Source organism: Galleria mellonella, unplaced genomic scaffold, assembly GCF_026898425.1.
Source record: "Galleria mellonella isolate WM207_F2 unplaced genomic scaffold, CSIRO_AGI_GalMel_v1 utg213, whole genome shotgun sequence".
NCBI lineage: Eukaryota > Metazoa > Arthropoda > Insecta > Lepidoptera > Pyralidae > Galleria > Galleria mellonella.
Window position 1 is genome coordinate 2214638 of NW_026442039.1, and position 16709 is coordinate 2231346.

At 33.6% G+C, this 16709-nt stretch overlaps 1 protein-coding gene across 1 annotated transcript; it reads left to right on the plus strand.

Annotated features, from left to right (window-relative positions):
• The first annotated feature begins 145 nt into the window (after positions 1-145).
• On the plus strand, positions 146-15770 carry LOC113509199 (vesicle-fusing ATPase 1-like). The gene is made up of 16 exons (XM_052894534.1): positions 146-299; positions 689-777; positions 2612-2741; positions 4277-4362; positions 5431-5576; positions 6033-6171; positions 6726-6868; positions 7109-7308; positions 7378-7510; positions 7902-8104; positions 8479-8667; positions 9449-9581; positions 10532-10689; positions 11175-11359; positions 12308-12466; positions 12772-15770. The coding sequence occupies exons 1-16, from the start codon at positions 288-290 to the stop codon at positions 12905-12907; spliced, it is 2241 nt and encodes a 746-aa protein (XP_052750494.1). The 5' UTR covers positions 146-287; the 3' UTR covers positions 12908-15770.
• The last annotated feature ends 939 nt before the right edge of the window (positions 15771-16709 follow it).

A 16709-nucleotide genomic window follows, 5' to 3' on the forward strand; every position in this document is an offset into this window, starting at 1 on the left:
ATAGAATATATTAAATATGAGAAAATTATTCACTACTTCTATTTTGTAAAGTAGAAAGTACACTTAACCAAGATCAGTGCGACTGAATAGATCGATTCCGATGCCTTGTACTAAACAGCAGTTTAAAAAGCTACGAGCTGTAGTATTGATCGTTCAGCCAATGATTTGCCAGCAGTGATTTCCATTCATTGCGGTTATTCGTCGTCCAAGAATTGACGGATTGATCGTAGTGTGTGATTCATTTTTGACAAAAATCAGCCTCGTAAACATTAATATAAAATAAAACCATGTCTTCATTGGTAAGTCGCTTACATCTTACTGTTTCATGTTTTCGTGATAATTATGTATTTATTTTTTTATAACTTTGTGATGTATATAAATTGTAGATTAAAATTAATCAATGAATAGACAAATTCTTTGATCATATGTGGTACCTATTTTTAAAGTAATAAATCACTAAACAACAAAGTTAATTTTTATATACTCTAATATATATCTGAATATATAAATTTTGTATAAATGTTAAAATTGATTATTTTTAAAGCATAATACAATTACTAAAAAATATGTAACAAGTCTTTGTGCTTTAAATCACCAAAATTCACTATTTCTCAAAATAAATTCTAAGTCTACTTAATTATTTAGAGACTACTAAATAATTACTGAAGTTTATTTAAAATTTACACAGCGTATGAAGGCAGCAAAATGTCCATCAGATGAGCTTGCCATCACAAATTGTGCACTCATCAACCCTGATGATTTTCCCAGCGATGTAAAGTAAGTTGATTATCCAACCTATCTAAAATTAAACCAAAGTATATTTACATATATATCATGTCAAAGATGTTATTTAATTTTAGTTATTCATTAATTATTTATTTATTTCATTAGTAAAGATTGTGTAATAATTAATTACTAATATTTTTTATTGTTTACTAGCTTATTGTCCATTACTCATATGTATGGTTTCAGTAGTAGAAAAATCAATGAAGTATACTATTTCTAGATGGTGTATCAAATAAAACATATACCAGATTTTAAGATAATTTTCTGTGAAAACCACATCCAATTTGGTATTTGTGTGATGACAGAACAAACATACAGACAGATAAAATTTCTAAAAAGTATTATTTAGAACTTTGTTAATATCTGTTAGATAAATTTTCCTTAAATATCTCTCATGTATAGAGATTGTCTAGTTATAATATTGTTATAAGAAATAAGATATTGTGAGTTGTTCAGTAGCCATAGAGCAAGCTTTTCTTATTTTATCTTATTAGTTTGGCATTATTTTCTCTGAGTGACATGTTTAAGATATTTTTTTAAGAATAACTTGGCTTATTTTTATAGTCCTCATCTAGTTTCGTGCTTGTATAATTGTTATTACAAGTAGAATTGATTATTTTTTACTTAAATAATAATATATTAACACAGCTACATCATGTATTGTAAAAAATATGTTTATGTTTTTCATTTAATGCCCTATCATGACCATACTTAATTATTTACCTACTTATCTATAGGTAAATAAAACAAGTTACAAATACTTATAGGTAGATTATATTTTGCCATTATTATGCTAAAGAGTATTGTTATATTATACAAATTATATTGGATACTATGTTATATATATTATAGTTAACTTTTAGCTGTATATCCTGACCTGGCATGCCCCTGCTGGAATTTATTTAATTGATACTTACCTATTGTTTTTATTAAATTTATATACTCTATACATTAGAATTTCTGAATTCAAACCTGAGGGGTGGTTTTATATTGGACAAGATTGGACTTGGTATATTAATTTTTCCTATATGTAAAATCAAGATATGTATTAATTTTATAAATCTCTTCTTATACCTATCATCCTTTTTTAATAATATGAAATCACATATTGGAATGACCCTAAGTCTATAGTACACTCTTTTTGGAGAACTCCATACTTAGGAAATATGAAAAAAAAACCTCCTATGTTAAAAAAGTTGTTTAATTAGGTTTGTGCTTATATGAGACTTTAATTTCTAAAAAAGAACTATAATATCTGATTTAATTTTGTAGTTTCTGACAACTTTTATATATGTATCTATATTATGAAACTTTTTAATATTTAAGTTTTAAGAAAACACTTTTTTAATTGTAAATTATGAGTTTATCTTAATTTATTTATCTTTATTTTCTTATCATTGACCATTGCAAAAGAAAAGATTTTGCCATAAAAAATTCCTTTCCTCCAATTGAGTTTTTAAATCCTCTGTCATTATTGTTATTTTTGTGAATATTACATTTGTCTGACAATTGATTTATTATATAGTTAGATTAGAAATTTGTCTTTTATTGACCTCTCAAAAAATCTATATATCCAGTATCCATATTTGCTTCAATATTCCCTACCATAATCTATTTACCTCTCATCTAGGATGCTTGTTTTTCGTGCTAACAATAGATCCTGCCCCTCTGGAAACCAAGGTTAATTCCTGGTGAATGTGTTATGATGGACCAGTTAAATTGGTTTCATCCTTACTAGTATTCTATTGTAAACTAATAATACTGGCAAGATGCATTCCATTTTCACCTAATTAGAAAAAGTATCATTATTCAAATTATATTTCAGACATATCGAAGTATCAACTGGACCATCCCAGCATTTTGTCTTCAGTGTCAGATTTTATACTGGCGTGGACCGCGGTACAGTGGGATTTTCCGCACCACAGAGAAAATGGGCGACACTCTCTATTGGTCAGGTTGGTTAGAATTTTTATTATTATTATTTATATATGTTAGATTTTTTTATGGTTTTGTTTAATGGGTGGATAAATACACATCTCACTGGTGCCCGACTAGCGATAGGTGAGGAGGAAAGTAGGCTAGTTGGCCCATCATGACGAATTCCACAAGAATTAAACATGATAGTTTCCAGGAGGAACTGCGTGGAGGTGGACTTGATAGGGTATATTGCTAGCAGTGGAATTATTATACCTCATTACTAACAATTCCTTTCCCCTCTATGTCAGTTTTTTTTAAATGGATGAGAATGGAAGGATAACCCCGACTACACTATCGGTATATGCTGGCAGGGCACCAGTGAATAATAATAGGTGAGAATGAAACTGGGTCATTTAGCCCATTGTGACGGATCCAACAAGAATTAATCACGATGATTTCCAGGAGGAACTGCGTGGATGTCGACCTGACAGGGTATAATGCTAAAAATAGGGATCAACGTCCCCATCACTAATAATCCCTCTCCCCCTATCATATCAGTTAGAAATTCTTACAATAAATAAAATATCGGTACCTATGTTATATATATGATAATATTATATTATTGATATCTTGTGGCCACATCCGCCTCAATTAGAATAAAATCATTCCGTGTGTAAATCTTCGATATGTTTTACCTGTGTATTCAATTTTGATTCATATCTGTAAACCGATTAAAAACAATTTAGTAATAAAGTTTTAATACGTTTTCACATTTATGTTAGTGAGATAACCAGGCAATAAACAATTAGGTAGGTATTCAATAAATTAAATAATTGAAATTACTTTTTCTTTAATATGGTTATTATTAAAATTATACCATTATGATTAGTTGTTATTTTATAACTGTAACGCTAATACATAATTCTGTTTGAAAATATTAACAATCTTGTACAGTGTTCGCTGATGATGTTCTGATGCTCCTTTCCACTTTAGGTTTGCTGGAGGGGAACTCTTTTACAGTTAAGCTGTGTACATTTGATTACTTCTGCCATATTTTTATGCATAAATTAGTGTGTACAATAAAGTATAATATATATATATATATATATATATATATATATATATATATATATATATATATATATATATATATATAGTCGCCATCTCATTCTATCTTATGGATTCGCTAGTAATAATGATTCTATCAGTAGATTCGTTTGCCACTGCAGCCTGCTTTTTTTAGTTACGAAAACATAACAGACATTAGTGGGTGCTCGGGGGATCCAACTACCACGAGAGATAAATAGTGGGTGTGGAGCACTCATGACGTGATTCATGACATCATAATATGTTTAAAAATAATCTTCATCTCATATTCTATCATTAAGGTCGTGTTTGCTTGTCTAGCAAGCAGTATCCGTCTTTCAGCTGAATGATTGTTGTTGATGATGATGATGATGAAAGTGATGATGTACTTATTTATCAAAAGAACATGAGCATGCACTCCTAATAAATATTAAATTATAAGGGTTCACTTGTATTAAATATGCTTGATATATGTTTTTATTTACAGCCAATAGATGTAAAGATTTTCAAGCCCCAGAATGCAGAATGTTTATGCAGCCTGACCTTAGAAGCAGATTTCCTGCTCAAGAAAACGTAAGTGTGAATATAATCTAATTACTACAAAAGATAATTTATACTGAACATGCTAATATTGGCGTATCGTGACGAATTGATGTGATATTTGTTTCTAAGAACACTTGTGTGTTACATAATTTTATATTTAGTTTTGTCTTTTTGATGATCTATCATAAAATAGCTACTAGGTGATGGTAAAAGTGGAATTGTAAAACTATTTCCTTTCCATATACGTAGTTTGGTATGGACAGAGAGGAGAAGTCCTGTTTCTTTCCTAGCAAAATGTAAATAAGCGTGCGATAGGAATGTTCATAAATCATAGAGTCAATAATAACGTTCCATATATTGACATTTAACTAAATCAATTTTACGTGCTGCATTAGTCTATTAATACTTAAATGTTTTTTTATGCAACTTAGAATGGCAAACAAGCTGACGGCCCATCTGATAGAAAATGGTAACCGTCACCTATAGACATGAAAATTAATATGGACATAACAGAGTATACTGTTTCGCACATGATACCCTCCATGCCTTTCCATTCCTGACGACTCAGGTGTTATTCCTCTGTACCCTATAAATTCACTACCATATCCCATCCTTCAAAACGAAACACAGCCATGCAATCCCAACTGCTTTACGGTAGAAATACGAAAAGCAAATTACTTTTGTACAAAGTCTTCCTCTGGTAAATTATGATCTAGTGTACATTTGTCATATTAGGGTCTGATTTTTGTGGCATGCATATTAATGTTGTCACCTAGAAAAATAAATCTATCGATAAATACGTTTTCGCTACTACAAGCATGAGGTAGAACGAAATAGCAACGTTCAGCATTTTTATTCATGCGTGTGGTAACGAAAACGTATATACCGATATATTTGTTTGCAGTTTTGTATAAGGAAGCTAGTTATATAGGTTCAATCTTTCTATGTATAAAAGGTGTATGTAAACAGCTTCGCTTTAGTCAGTGAAGAAGAAACCTACTTTAAGAAAATTGGGCTTTTCCTTTTTACTGACAGAATTGTTAAGAAATATAAGAAGTAGGTATTTATATGTTTTTATAATGCCATATATTCTTACAGCACATCCTTAGACCCTTATGATACGGAGCAGATGGCTCGGGACTTCCTTATCCAGTTTTCCAGTCAGATATTCTCCGTGGGACAGCAACTCGCATTCGCCTTCCAGGACAAGAAGATTTTGTCATTAATTGTTAAGAACTTGGAAGGTAAATAATTACAATAGGAAGTAATATATTATCTATCTATATATAGTAAAACTGTAGAGGTCGAATGTCTATACATAGAAAAAAAAAAACGCTAAAAATCAGGGGATGTTAGAATTGAAATAGATTTTTTTAAATTTTTTGTTTCTCTGTCTGTCTATTTGTCTGTTTGTATGGGCTAATCTCCGAAAGGTAATGATAATTACCATTAAAAATTAATTAATCTGAGATAGTGCACGTAGGTTTCATATAATACAAAATGTAGTCGACTTGCTAAATATACTAGTATTTAGACCAAAGGCGACAAAATCCAGGCGCCTACTCCCACACACGACAGCGACTTTGATGGCGACTCTCTGGCGAATTACCTTTCCAGCGTATATACAAAATGTTTGCATATATGTACTGCGAAGCTACTGTATGAATATTTGCTTCTTTCACGTGTTCTATTGTTTCTAGCTGTGGACGTACAAGCATTAGCTGCGGGCGCGAAAGCGGTCCCACGTCGCACGAGGATGGGTCGCCTACTCCCCGACGCCTGCATACAATTCGACAAGGCGGAGAATTCTTCACTCAACTTAGTCGGCAAAGCAAAGGGGTGAGATAGTGTTATGTTGTATATTATATTACAGTAGCTTTTGTCCGATTCTTCTTATTTAATATATATATATATATATATATATATATATCATTATTACGCCAAGAGGTAACAAACAAACTCACTTTCTCACGTTTTAGTATTATTGAGTTATTGAATAGAATGACTTAAAAATTGATACCATAAAAATATTATGTAAAAAAAAAAATTGTTGACTAGATATATTTCTTTGAAACAGTTGTTGAATTTCGTCTAAATATAAAAGTACTATTAGAGAGTTTTAGATTTTTTCCCGATTGACATTGTCTAAAATCTCACCAGTAATTAGAAAAAATAATTATTTAATCGATTACTCTAATACAGTGTTTTTCAATCTTTTTCATGACACGACTCCCCTAGTTTGAAAAAATATATCGTGACCCCCAACTTATTATTATTATTTTTAATTTGTATTGACATACAAATGTTTTAATTATCATTATTCTCGACCCACACGTTGAAAAACACTGCTCTAATATATTCATAAATTAAAAGAGATTCGACATGTTATGCAGAAAACAACCTCGCCAGTCTATCATTAATCCCGATTGGGATTTCGGCAAAATGGGAATCGGCGGTTTGGACAAAGAGTTCAATGCGATCTTCAGGCGAGCTTTCGCTTCTCGTGTCTTCCCACCGGAAGTTGTTGAACAATTAGGTAAATAAAGTTTTTTTTTTTTTATTGAATAGACATTAGGGTTGCCTGTTTTGTACTAAGATGGTCTGGGCATTCAAATTAACTATTTATTTATGTACAAAATTTGTTGTCATTATGGGATGGCATTCTAACTTTGCTTTGTATAGAAATCTTTCTGCATCTGTTTTATTCTTAATGTTTGTATTATAATTTAAAAAAATATTTAAACTGTTATTTAATAATCAAAATGAAACATTTCAGGATGCAAACACGTTAAAGGTATTTTACTATACGGCCCGCCCGGTACGGGTAAGACTTTAATGGCCAGACAGATTGGAAATATGTTGAATGCACGCGAGCCGAAAATCGTTAACGGCCCACAAATATTGGACAAATATGTAGGCGAGAGTGAAGCCAACATCCGAAGATTATTCGCGGACGCCGAAGAGGAAGAAAAGAGAGTAAGTATTTATCCAAAATGTTTGTTGATACATTTGTGGAACGTGTTTTAATTATTAATTTAATTGCAGTGCGGACCAAATAGCGGCCTACACATAATTATATTTGATGAAATCGACGCCATTTGCAAGGCTAGAGGATCGGTTGGAGGGAACACCGGTGTTCACGATACTGTTGTAAACCAGTTGCTTTCAAAGATTGATGGTAATATTGAAATACTTATTATTTTTAAATATATTTAAGCACCATTTATAAATTTTTTGATTGAAAACTCGGGTGGTTTAAAAGTCGGCTTTAATTTTACATGCAAATGTAAATTGAAAGACTGAAATGATTTCACATACAACAAGGCGTTCTCCAATTTCTTCACTTCACCTTTCGATGGTTGCGGATTTGATCCCCGTATGATAAAATATTTATGTTTATTTACAATAATAAATCTTGTGAGGACTGTATTTAAAGTAGAGATAAAAAAAAAAACAAAATTGCCGCAAAACAGAAAACAAGAACGATTCAACAAGAAACAGGCAATGAAATATTTATATATGTATTTATAAAAATGTCGGAAAGTTTTTCTGATAGTATGCTTTCATAGGTGTGGACCAGCTGAATAATATTCTCGTCATCGGCATGACGAACCGTCGCGATATGATTGACGAGGCCTTGATGCGACCTGGCCGTCTAGAAGTGCAGATGGAGATCGGCCTGCCAGACGAGAAGGGGCGCGTTCAGATATTGAATATTCACACTAAACGTATGCGCGAATATAAAAAAATTGCTGATGACGTAGATCCTAAGGTAAAGTTATTTTGTAATATTTAATAATATGGTAAGGATAGAGGGCGCCACTCTCCTATACATGTTTCTGACATAATGTAGGTATTTATTTGGTAGATACATCTTAGTCTTCGGGGATGGCAATCATTATCACGGTCGTTACAGTATATTCTGTGGTGTCCATAAGGCTGTTTGTATCTATAGGCGACAGTTTTCACTTTTTATCACGTGGGCTACAGCTTTTTAAGCATTCTCAATTGCATACTAAAACTATATAACCTATGTATGCGCCTTCTAAAATGTGGTTATAATTTGTATTTTTGTTATAATTTGTTATTTTTTTATCTTCACAATAAAATATCGTGCAAAGATTATTATTCATTATTATTCTTCAGGAATTGGCAGCTTTAACGAAAAACTTCTCTGGTGCCGAGTTGGAAGGTCTGGTGAGGGCCGCACAGTCCACTGCTATGAACAGGTTGATCAAAGCGTCAAGCAAGGTGGAAGTAGACCCTGAGGCCATGGAGAAGCTCATGGTTGAACGTGGTGACTTTTTACATGCACTTGAAAATGATATTAAACCTGTAAGTGAACTCTAGGATACATCAATGGTTTTATCTAATTAAAAGGAAATTTAGGATTTTGGTTACATTTTTTTAAATTAATAATAAATAATTATAGTAACTCCGCCTACGTTATCGGTATACACTGGCGGGGCACTAGTGAGGGATGATAAGTGGGAAAAAAGCAGGTCAATCAGCAAATTTAACAATAAATCAATCACGATGGTTTTCAGGGGGAATCGCGCGATGATGGACCTGATAGGGTATATTTCTATCAATGGGCTTACTAATCCCCACTACTAAGAATACCTTCTCCCCCACTTTAGGTAGGTTAGGTAAAAGAATGTTCATGGGAAAAATTTTTGGGTTCATGAATGCTTCATTGAATTGCCTTGCCTTTAACTCTACAGGGTGAAATCAAAATTATTGGCATCAGTTTGAGGTATGTATCAGTATACCTCAAACTGGAGAGGTATTATTCTAACAGAGGAACTGATTACTGTATTATTTTTTTCTGAGAAACATAGATTAATAAACGGTAAAAATGTTGACCCTTCCATACAAGCCTGGCGCGTCCAACTTTGTGTATGGTAGGCTCAATATTTATTGACGTTTTTGAATTTTCGATTCATGCAATTTTTGTCCAAATATAGTTTATGACATGGCTTAGTTTTACCTACAGCTAACAACTTCAATTTTATATTTAATTGGGGTTTGTTTACTTAAAATTGTATTGTATATGTATGCAATAGACAGAAAAAAAAAATAATGACATTTGTAATATTAATCTGTAATTGTACAGGCTTTCGGTACAGCGGCTGAAGCATTGGAACACTTCTTGGCACGTGGCATTATAAATTGGGGTAGTCCAGTTGCATCCATTTTGGAAGACGGTCAACTTTACACACAGCAAGCGCGAGCTACGGAAGCCAGTGGTAAATTAATAAAAATTAATTTAATAAATAATTTCATAAAATCCATTCTATAATTCTGAAAATTCTAATTTTTCGTAACAGTTGGGTGTATAAATATTCTGTCATATCCATGGTGTTCATGTCTATAGGCGATGGTTACCACTTTCCGTTAGATAGGTCGTCAGCTTGTTTGCTATTTCAAATGACATATCTACAATTAGTTTAGGAAAATAATATTATTGCATGGGAAATGGATCCTAAACAATCGAGAGGTGAGACGATTATCCGACCAAAGTTTTCTATCGGAGATAGTAACAGTTCATAAGGGTACACTAGACTGACGGAGTGAAGCAGTCAGCAGTAAATCTGTCATTAATCACTGTTTATACCCACTGTCTTGAAAACATATGTACATTGTACATAAGATACTGAAGACCATGTAGATTTGATTGTATTGCCTAGTCTTGTTTTATATTTAATTGAATTTCGTAATAAAGAGTATGTAATTATAAATTTAATTAATTATATTATGACATTTATATGCATGTAATCTGCAATAAAATGTAGTGTACGCCTGCTATAGGTATGCATATCAGCATGCTACACAAAAATGTTATTTAATTTATATATAATATGAATACTGTTGGTGTGCCTAATTCGAAATAAATAAATACATTGCGGTAAAATAAGGCAGGATGTCTCTCGCTCTGTTGTCGGCATGGTCAGTACATATGACATTATTGTATGGGTCCGGCCTAACCACAACTATAGTCTCCATTTCTAGTAAAAACAACTTGAAACCGTTTTTAATATTGATGACCATTATACCAATTTCAACTGCATGCTAAAGTAATTAAAGTCGATTTTCGAAATGTTAACGAAATAGTCTCTTCGCGGCCACCTCCATCAGTATAAGCTGACATCGAAAGTGCAAAACTATATTTCAAGCAAGTAAAAATATTATTTTGAAGGCCTAGTATCGGTGTTGTTGGAGGGGCCACCCAACAGCGGTAAGACTGCGATGGCGGCACAACTGGCCAAACTATCCGACTTCCCGTTCGTAAAGGTGTGCTCACCAGAGGACATGATCGGCTTCACAGAATCCGCCAAGTGTTTGCAGATCAGAAAGGTATTTATTTATTTATATGATTTTTGTGTCTATATTATAAAGTCAACAGAAATTCAAGACGACTATTCGATTGTATATAGCCTTTGTTCTATACTTGTAAAATAAAATATACAAAGAATAAACAAGTATTAAATGTAAGAGTTTGTAAGACTAAGGAAGTGCGAGAGATGGGCAGCGCCCTTTTAAAACATTTCCAAAGCCTAACTGTGGTTGCCAACCCGCCTGCCAAGCGTGGCAACTACTGGCAAACTCCCCCACGGGGGAGGCTTATGTTCAGCAGTAATGATATAGCAATCTTCATTATATTGTAAACTTCTTTCATAGTAGGCATCTACCTTAATTATCAGAGGTGTCACAGGCGACAATATCATTAAATAAAAACGGATTTATTATATACAATTCAGTGATAGATATTATGTCATAATCACTAATGTCTATAGACTGTGAGTGATAATAAAAATAATTGTATGTTTTGTGCTCATCAGTATTTCGACGACGCGTATCGTTCAAGCCTGTCCTGTATACTAGTGGACAATATCGAGCGTCTACTCGACTACGGACCTATTGGGCCGCGGTACTCCAACCTCACGCTACAAGCGCTGCTCGTGTTGCTTAAGAAACAGCCGCCGAAGGGCAGGAAATTGCTCATATTGTGCACCAGCAGTCGGAGGTAGGTTTTATTTATATTATCTACATTTTGTTTCATTATAGACGTAGCACTCTCATAGCCAGTGTGAGGGTCGCGCTGGTAACAATGTTAAACTTCGGATATAAATAGTATAGCGAAGGAGAACTTGTTCACTCATGCATATTTTCAGTAATTATTCATTTCAGTATGTACATTCAGTAAATTTGCATGTCATTTGATGTGGCGAAACATAATGGACATTTTGTAAATTTCACAAATGCAACATCTTATCTACAATGTTTCTGGAAAATAAATTTCATTTCATTTCAATAAATAATGAATACAAACGAAATAGGCACGAATAATATTTTAATTACGAGTAAACATATCACTCGCTTTAATGCGCTTTTGCAGTTGTTGTGGAACCTTTGGATATAAAATCCTTTTTTGTGTTTAACATTTTTATCTGGCTATACATTTAAAAATTTTAAATTTGAAAAAAATTGTTGTTTAATGGATGAAAATGGATGAACTTCCCACCTGCGCTATTGGTATTGGCGTCAGTAAACTGGTAAGATACTGGTACCAGTCGAGGACGATAGGTGAGGATGAAGTAAGGTCAATTACCCCATCAGGGAATAATCACGATGAAAAGGATATATTGTTAGCAATACTTCACAATTGGCCGTGTGGTCCCAGTATAGAACAGGCAGCCGCTTTGTTTCCCATGGGTGTCGTAAGAGGCGGCTAAGGGAAGTCGAGGGATGGGCAGCAGCGTCCCTCTTAAAGCATCTCCAAAGCCTATCTGCTGTTGCCAATCCGCTTGCCAAGCGTTGCAGTTACTGGCAACACTTCCTAAAGGGGAGGCTTATGTTCAGCAGTGGACAGTTAAAGGCTGATATGACTATGAATAACTCCACAATTGATAAGTCTCCCTCCGGTAAAGACCCTTTCTCAGATATGGTATAAAGTTATTTTGTCGCGTGGCAGGCAAGTGTTAGAAGACATGGAGGTACTGTCTGCGTTCACGGGCATTCTCCACGTGCCGAACCTGTCGCAGCCGGAACACGTGCTAGCAGTGCTCGAAGAGAGCGACGCCTTCTCGAAGCGGGACCTCGCCAAGATACAGAACGAGCTGCGCGGTGCCAAGTAAGTATCCGCACACACCGTCATATCTAGGGGGGCGCCAGCGGGATAATTTAGTTCACTTCGATATATCATGGTCATTTAACTATTAACTAATAAAGAGGGGAGATTTTAATTTTTGTTTGTAATAGATAAACCAATAAACACATTAACTCTATTGTTAAAACTAAACATTACAATAAAATCCATATAAAGAACGCTATTTACACGAGCATAAGCTTTATGCTAATTTTGCTGATATTGTTTACTACTGTGCTAGTAACGACAAAATATGTAAAATTTATAACATTAATTATTTTTTATCACAGGATTTTCATAGGAATCAAAAAGCTCCTGGCTCTAGTCGACATGGTGAAACAAACGGATGAAGAATACCGAGTATTCAAATTCCTAACGAAAATGCAAGAAGAGGGCGGCTTAGATCTCGGAACTACTATACAATAAGAATCATTGCAACCTTAGGGATTACACGAGCATACCACACTTACGCCCTCACCGGATCATTCTAATGCACATATCTACTCATCCAAAAATCACGTCACCAAAATAAAGGAATCCTCTCCATGCGCGTCTGATTTAAGGAGCTATGAAATCGATTACGATGATATCAGTGAATGCACAGAGTCGTTGATAGATACGAGCCATCACAAAAAAGGTTTAACATCTAAAGGCAACGAAATACCTCCATCCAAAATGCCTCTAATGAGAATTCGCAGTGTCGAAATAGTATTTGAAGATGAAATGTCCGCATGTACGGACACAGCACTCTTAGACAGAAGCATGGAACTGATTGTGTCTGATAGCGACGATTCTACCAAATGCGTGGACGATTTGGAACATATACAAGTTGAGAGAGAGGATAATGATGATTCTGTCACTATTAATGCGGAAGCCGACTTATCGGAAGATAATTCAGTTTCGCTAACTGTAGATAATGTAATTGTAGAAGCACCCAAGCAAGATGTCCCACATATAACATTACAAGACATCGATAATTTGCACGCACAGAGCAGTAGTATACTGTCGGCTAACGAGGATAATACTGTATCTCTAAATTTATCTGATATCGGTGACTCTGGACGCTTCACTGAGGACGCTAGTTCCTCTAAGGAAACTGCTCCCACATTGGTGTATGGAGACGCAGTGCTATCCGAATCGTTTGATGTTATAGATAAAGGGACTACAACGTGTTCGTTTGAGTTATCAGACTACAGTTTAAGTAATGGTAATAAATCATTGTTGTACGAATACATTGACAGTAACAGTGACAGTTCAGACAACACGGCCGTATGCGATGATGAATACACTCCAACGAAACATGCAACACCCTTCCATAATAATATTATGGTTTCTGTCGAAGAATCCGATGTTTGTGACAGTACAGATTTACAGTACGATTCTTTTATAGATATGGGAAAATTTTGATCTTCATGAATGAAATACGCGCAGTAAAATATTTTTACGCTTGTCTGTGGATATTTAAAGTATTGTATGAATCCATGTTTCGAACAAATGTTAAAGGAGTTTGTGAAAAAAAAAAGTATAGAAGATGATGCGTTGAGATCTTGTAAGATGCGACATTCCGCAATTCAATATTTTGCCACGCTAAGATTGACTTTGTTTATCTATCTATAAATTTTTGTGGCAAATTCACGATATATCCTTCTCTATAAACGTTCAACTTGTTAAATTATTGAATTCAGAAGAATTATTTCAAATAGCTGAGCCAAATATAAAAAAAAAAAACTACTTCCCTTGTCATTATAAAAAATACAGATATATTTAAATTTAATGAAAAATACAATTTGAATGATAGTTCATACAAGTACCTTCAGTTCAAAAATAAAACTACTATGATTTTACAAATATAATGAAAACAAATATGCAATAATAATTTAATTTTTTTAACGTTATGAGAAATTGGCATTTCACTAATGAACTTATGTTTTTATTAAGCAATAAGCAACTCCATGGTTATATGTCATATATACCTAAGTACCTTTCAGTGTGAGCTATTCTGACACCTTATATACCTTAACAATTAACACAGCTTTTTGCACAGAGGGAGCTTGGTGGTATGCGGCTCTTGTAACCATGTCATGTCCCTTTGTAATTGGACCGTTATTTTTAGTGGAGCTTATGTAAAATAATTTATGTAAATAACATAAATCTTTCCTTCCAATAGTTGAAACTTTGATGTCTGAATAACTTTGTGAACAATGACATGGTTACAGATATCCCAGGGTTGTAAGTCTAGGCAATAGCTCAATTTGACAATGTATTATATTTTTATAGAGATTTTTTTTATTTATTTGTTATTAAAATGTGATGCAGCTTGATGCTGTCTTATTGCGTTGAATACTTATTAGGAATATTTTGATTATTGTGTAATAATACTAATACAAATAGCTATTTAAGGGAATGATATTGTCAATATATTTATAATAGTATAAAAACTACGCAAGAATATTGTTGTTATATAGAAGTAGGGCAACGAAGCTTTCACGTGAAGTGTTGAAATTTTGCCTCAAGTACATTATTAATGTTAAATGCTTGAGTGATATTATATTGCACATCTAGTAATCAACACAGTCAATTTAATTGGGCACTGTTGGGGAGGGTATGTTTTAGTAGATGAGTGGGTAAGATTGTACGGACGGTTAAGTAATAGATTCTTGAAAATTTAATAATATATGAAGACATTATATAAAATTCTTATAGTGTTTAAACTGTTTAACATAGCCTCGATGTGCAAACTCTATCTTTATATTTGGAGATTTACTTCATATTTGCTATTCATGTATATTGTTTATAAAAAATTACTTTTATTGTAGTATAAATACAATTGTTGCTACCAGTAGGTATATATTGTTACCTCATTGTTTGTTTACATTTGTTGACAAGACTTGATATTTTGTATTGCGACATTCCATCTTCACACACATTCATAATATGATCTAATACTTTTAGATGAATATAACAAGAGTTGATAAAATAAAAATCTTTCTTGTACTTATCAAATATTATAAGCTTTTAGAACATGTTCTAGATCTGTAGCGCTTGAATGTTACATTTACTATACAAATTGTATGTTGAATTATGTCTGTGGTTGAATTATAAGACAGCTGGACGACAGGTTCAATTATTAAACATAGCCACGTGTATGTATCCATGAATTGTAATAACAAAAATTAATATTAAGATTAACAGTGATCAATTATATATTTTAAAGCTTCTAACTTTGTCAGTGGCTATGTTAAAACTATGTAGGTCTGAATTTGTTGGAAAATAAAAGTATTTTACTGAAGTTGGTTATTTATTTATTGTCATATCTTACAGCTCTTATTCATTATTGTTTTGTAATTATTGTTAGGTACTTTCCAATTAGTCATCATCATATCAGACATTAACTGACATGAACTCCCCCACAAAGGGCATTTTGTCATAAGTTGACACTCTTGGCAGGCTTGACAAGTGCAGCTAAGATTTGATGATGTTTTAAGAGGGATTCCTGCGCCCATTCAGTTCCCTTAGTCGCCTCTAACGACACCCACGGGAAAGAAAGAGATAGTCCATTCTATGCTGAGACCACATGACGATTATTAGTTATATAAGTGATTAATAGCAAGAATATGAGGGGAAAGGGATTGTTAGCAATGGAGTTCGACATTGCTAGCAATAGTCGACCTCCACGTGGTTCCCCCTGGAAACCATCGTGAACAATTCTTGTTGAATTCGTCACGATGGGCTAACTGACCTGCTTTATCCTTACCTATCATCCTTCACTGGTGCCCCGCCGGTGTACACCGATAGCGCGGGTGGGGTTACCATTCCATTATCACCCATTAAAAAAATAGCAAGAATATAGAAATCCAGTGAATTACGAAATTGCATAATTTTCAGCTAATTTAGCCTTGTTATTGTTTATACAATTCTTACTGAACAATTTATACTTGCAACGCGGGGTTTAGAAGGTTCTTGAAACCTAGATGTGTTTTTATGTGCCGAATATATTACGGGCGTTACAGTGTAATCTGTGATAAAGTACGTGGGCCGTCACAAATCAGATTTTTAGCTTCATTATTACTCCGTAAGCTCCGTAGAACCAATACAGGTGCGTATATAATTGTGGATTCTATTACTGCTCGAGTTGCTTTGGAAAAGGGGTTACCTTCCAGAAAAAGGCGGAACAGTTTAAAAAGGAGCACTAGAAAAAATACTTAAAAAAGAAAGATGAAAACATTTC

Excerpts from the sequence above, each read along its gene's own strand:
- LOC113509199 (XM_052894534.1), top strand. Across the intron at positions 7,511-7,901 it reads GTTGCTTTCAAAGATTGATG|GTGTGGACCAGCTGAATAAT; the intron begins GTAATATTGAAA and ends ATGCTTTCATAG. Across the intron at positions 12,467-12,771 it reads AACGAGCTGCGCGGTGCCAA|GATTTTCATAGGAATCAAAA; the intron begins GTAAGTATCCGC and ends TTTTTATCACAG.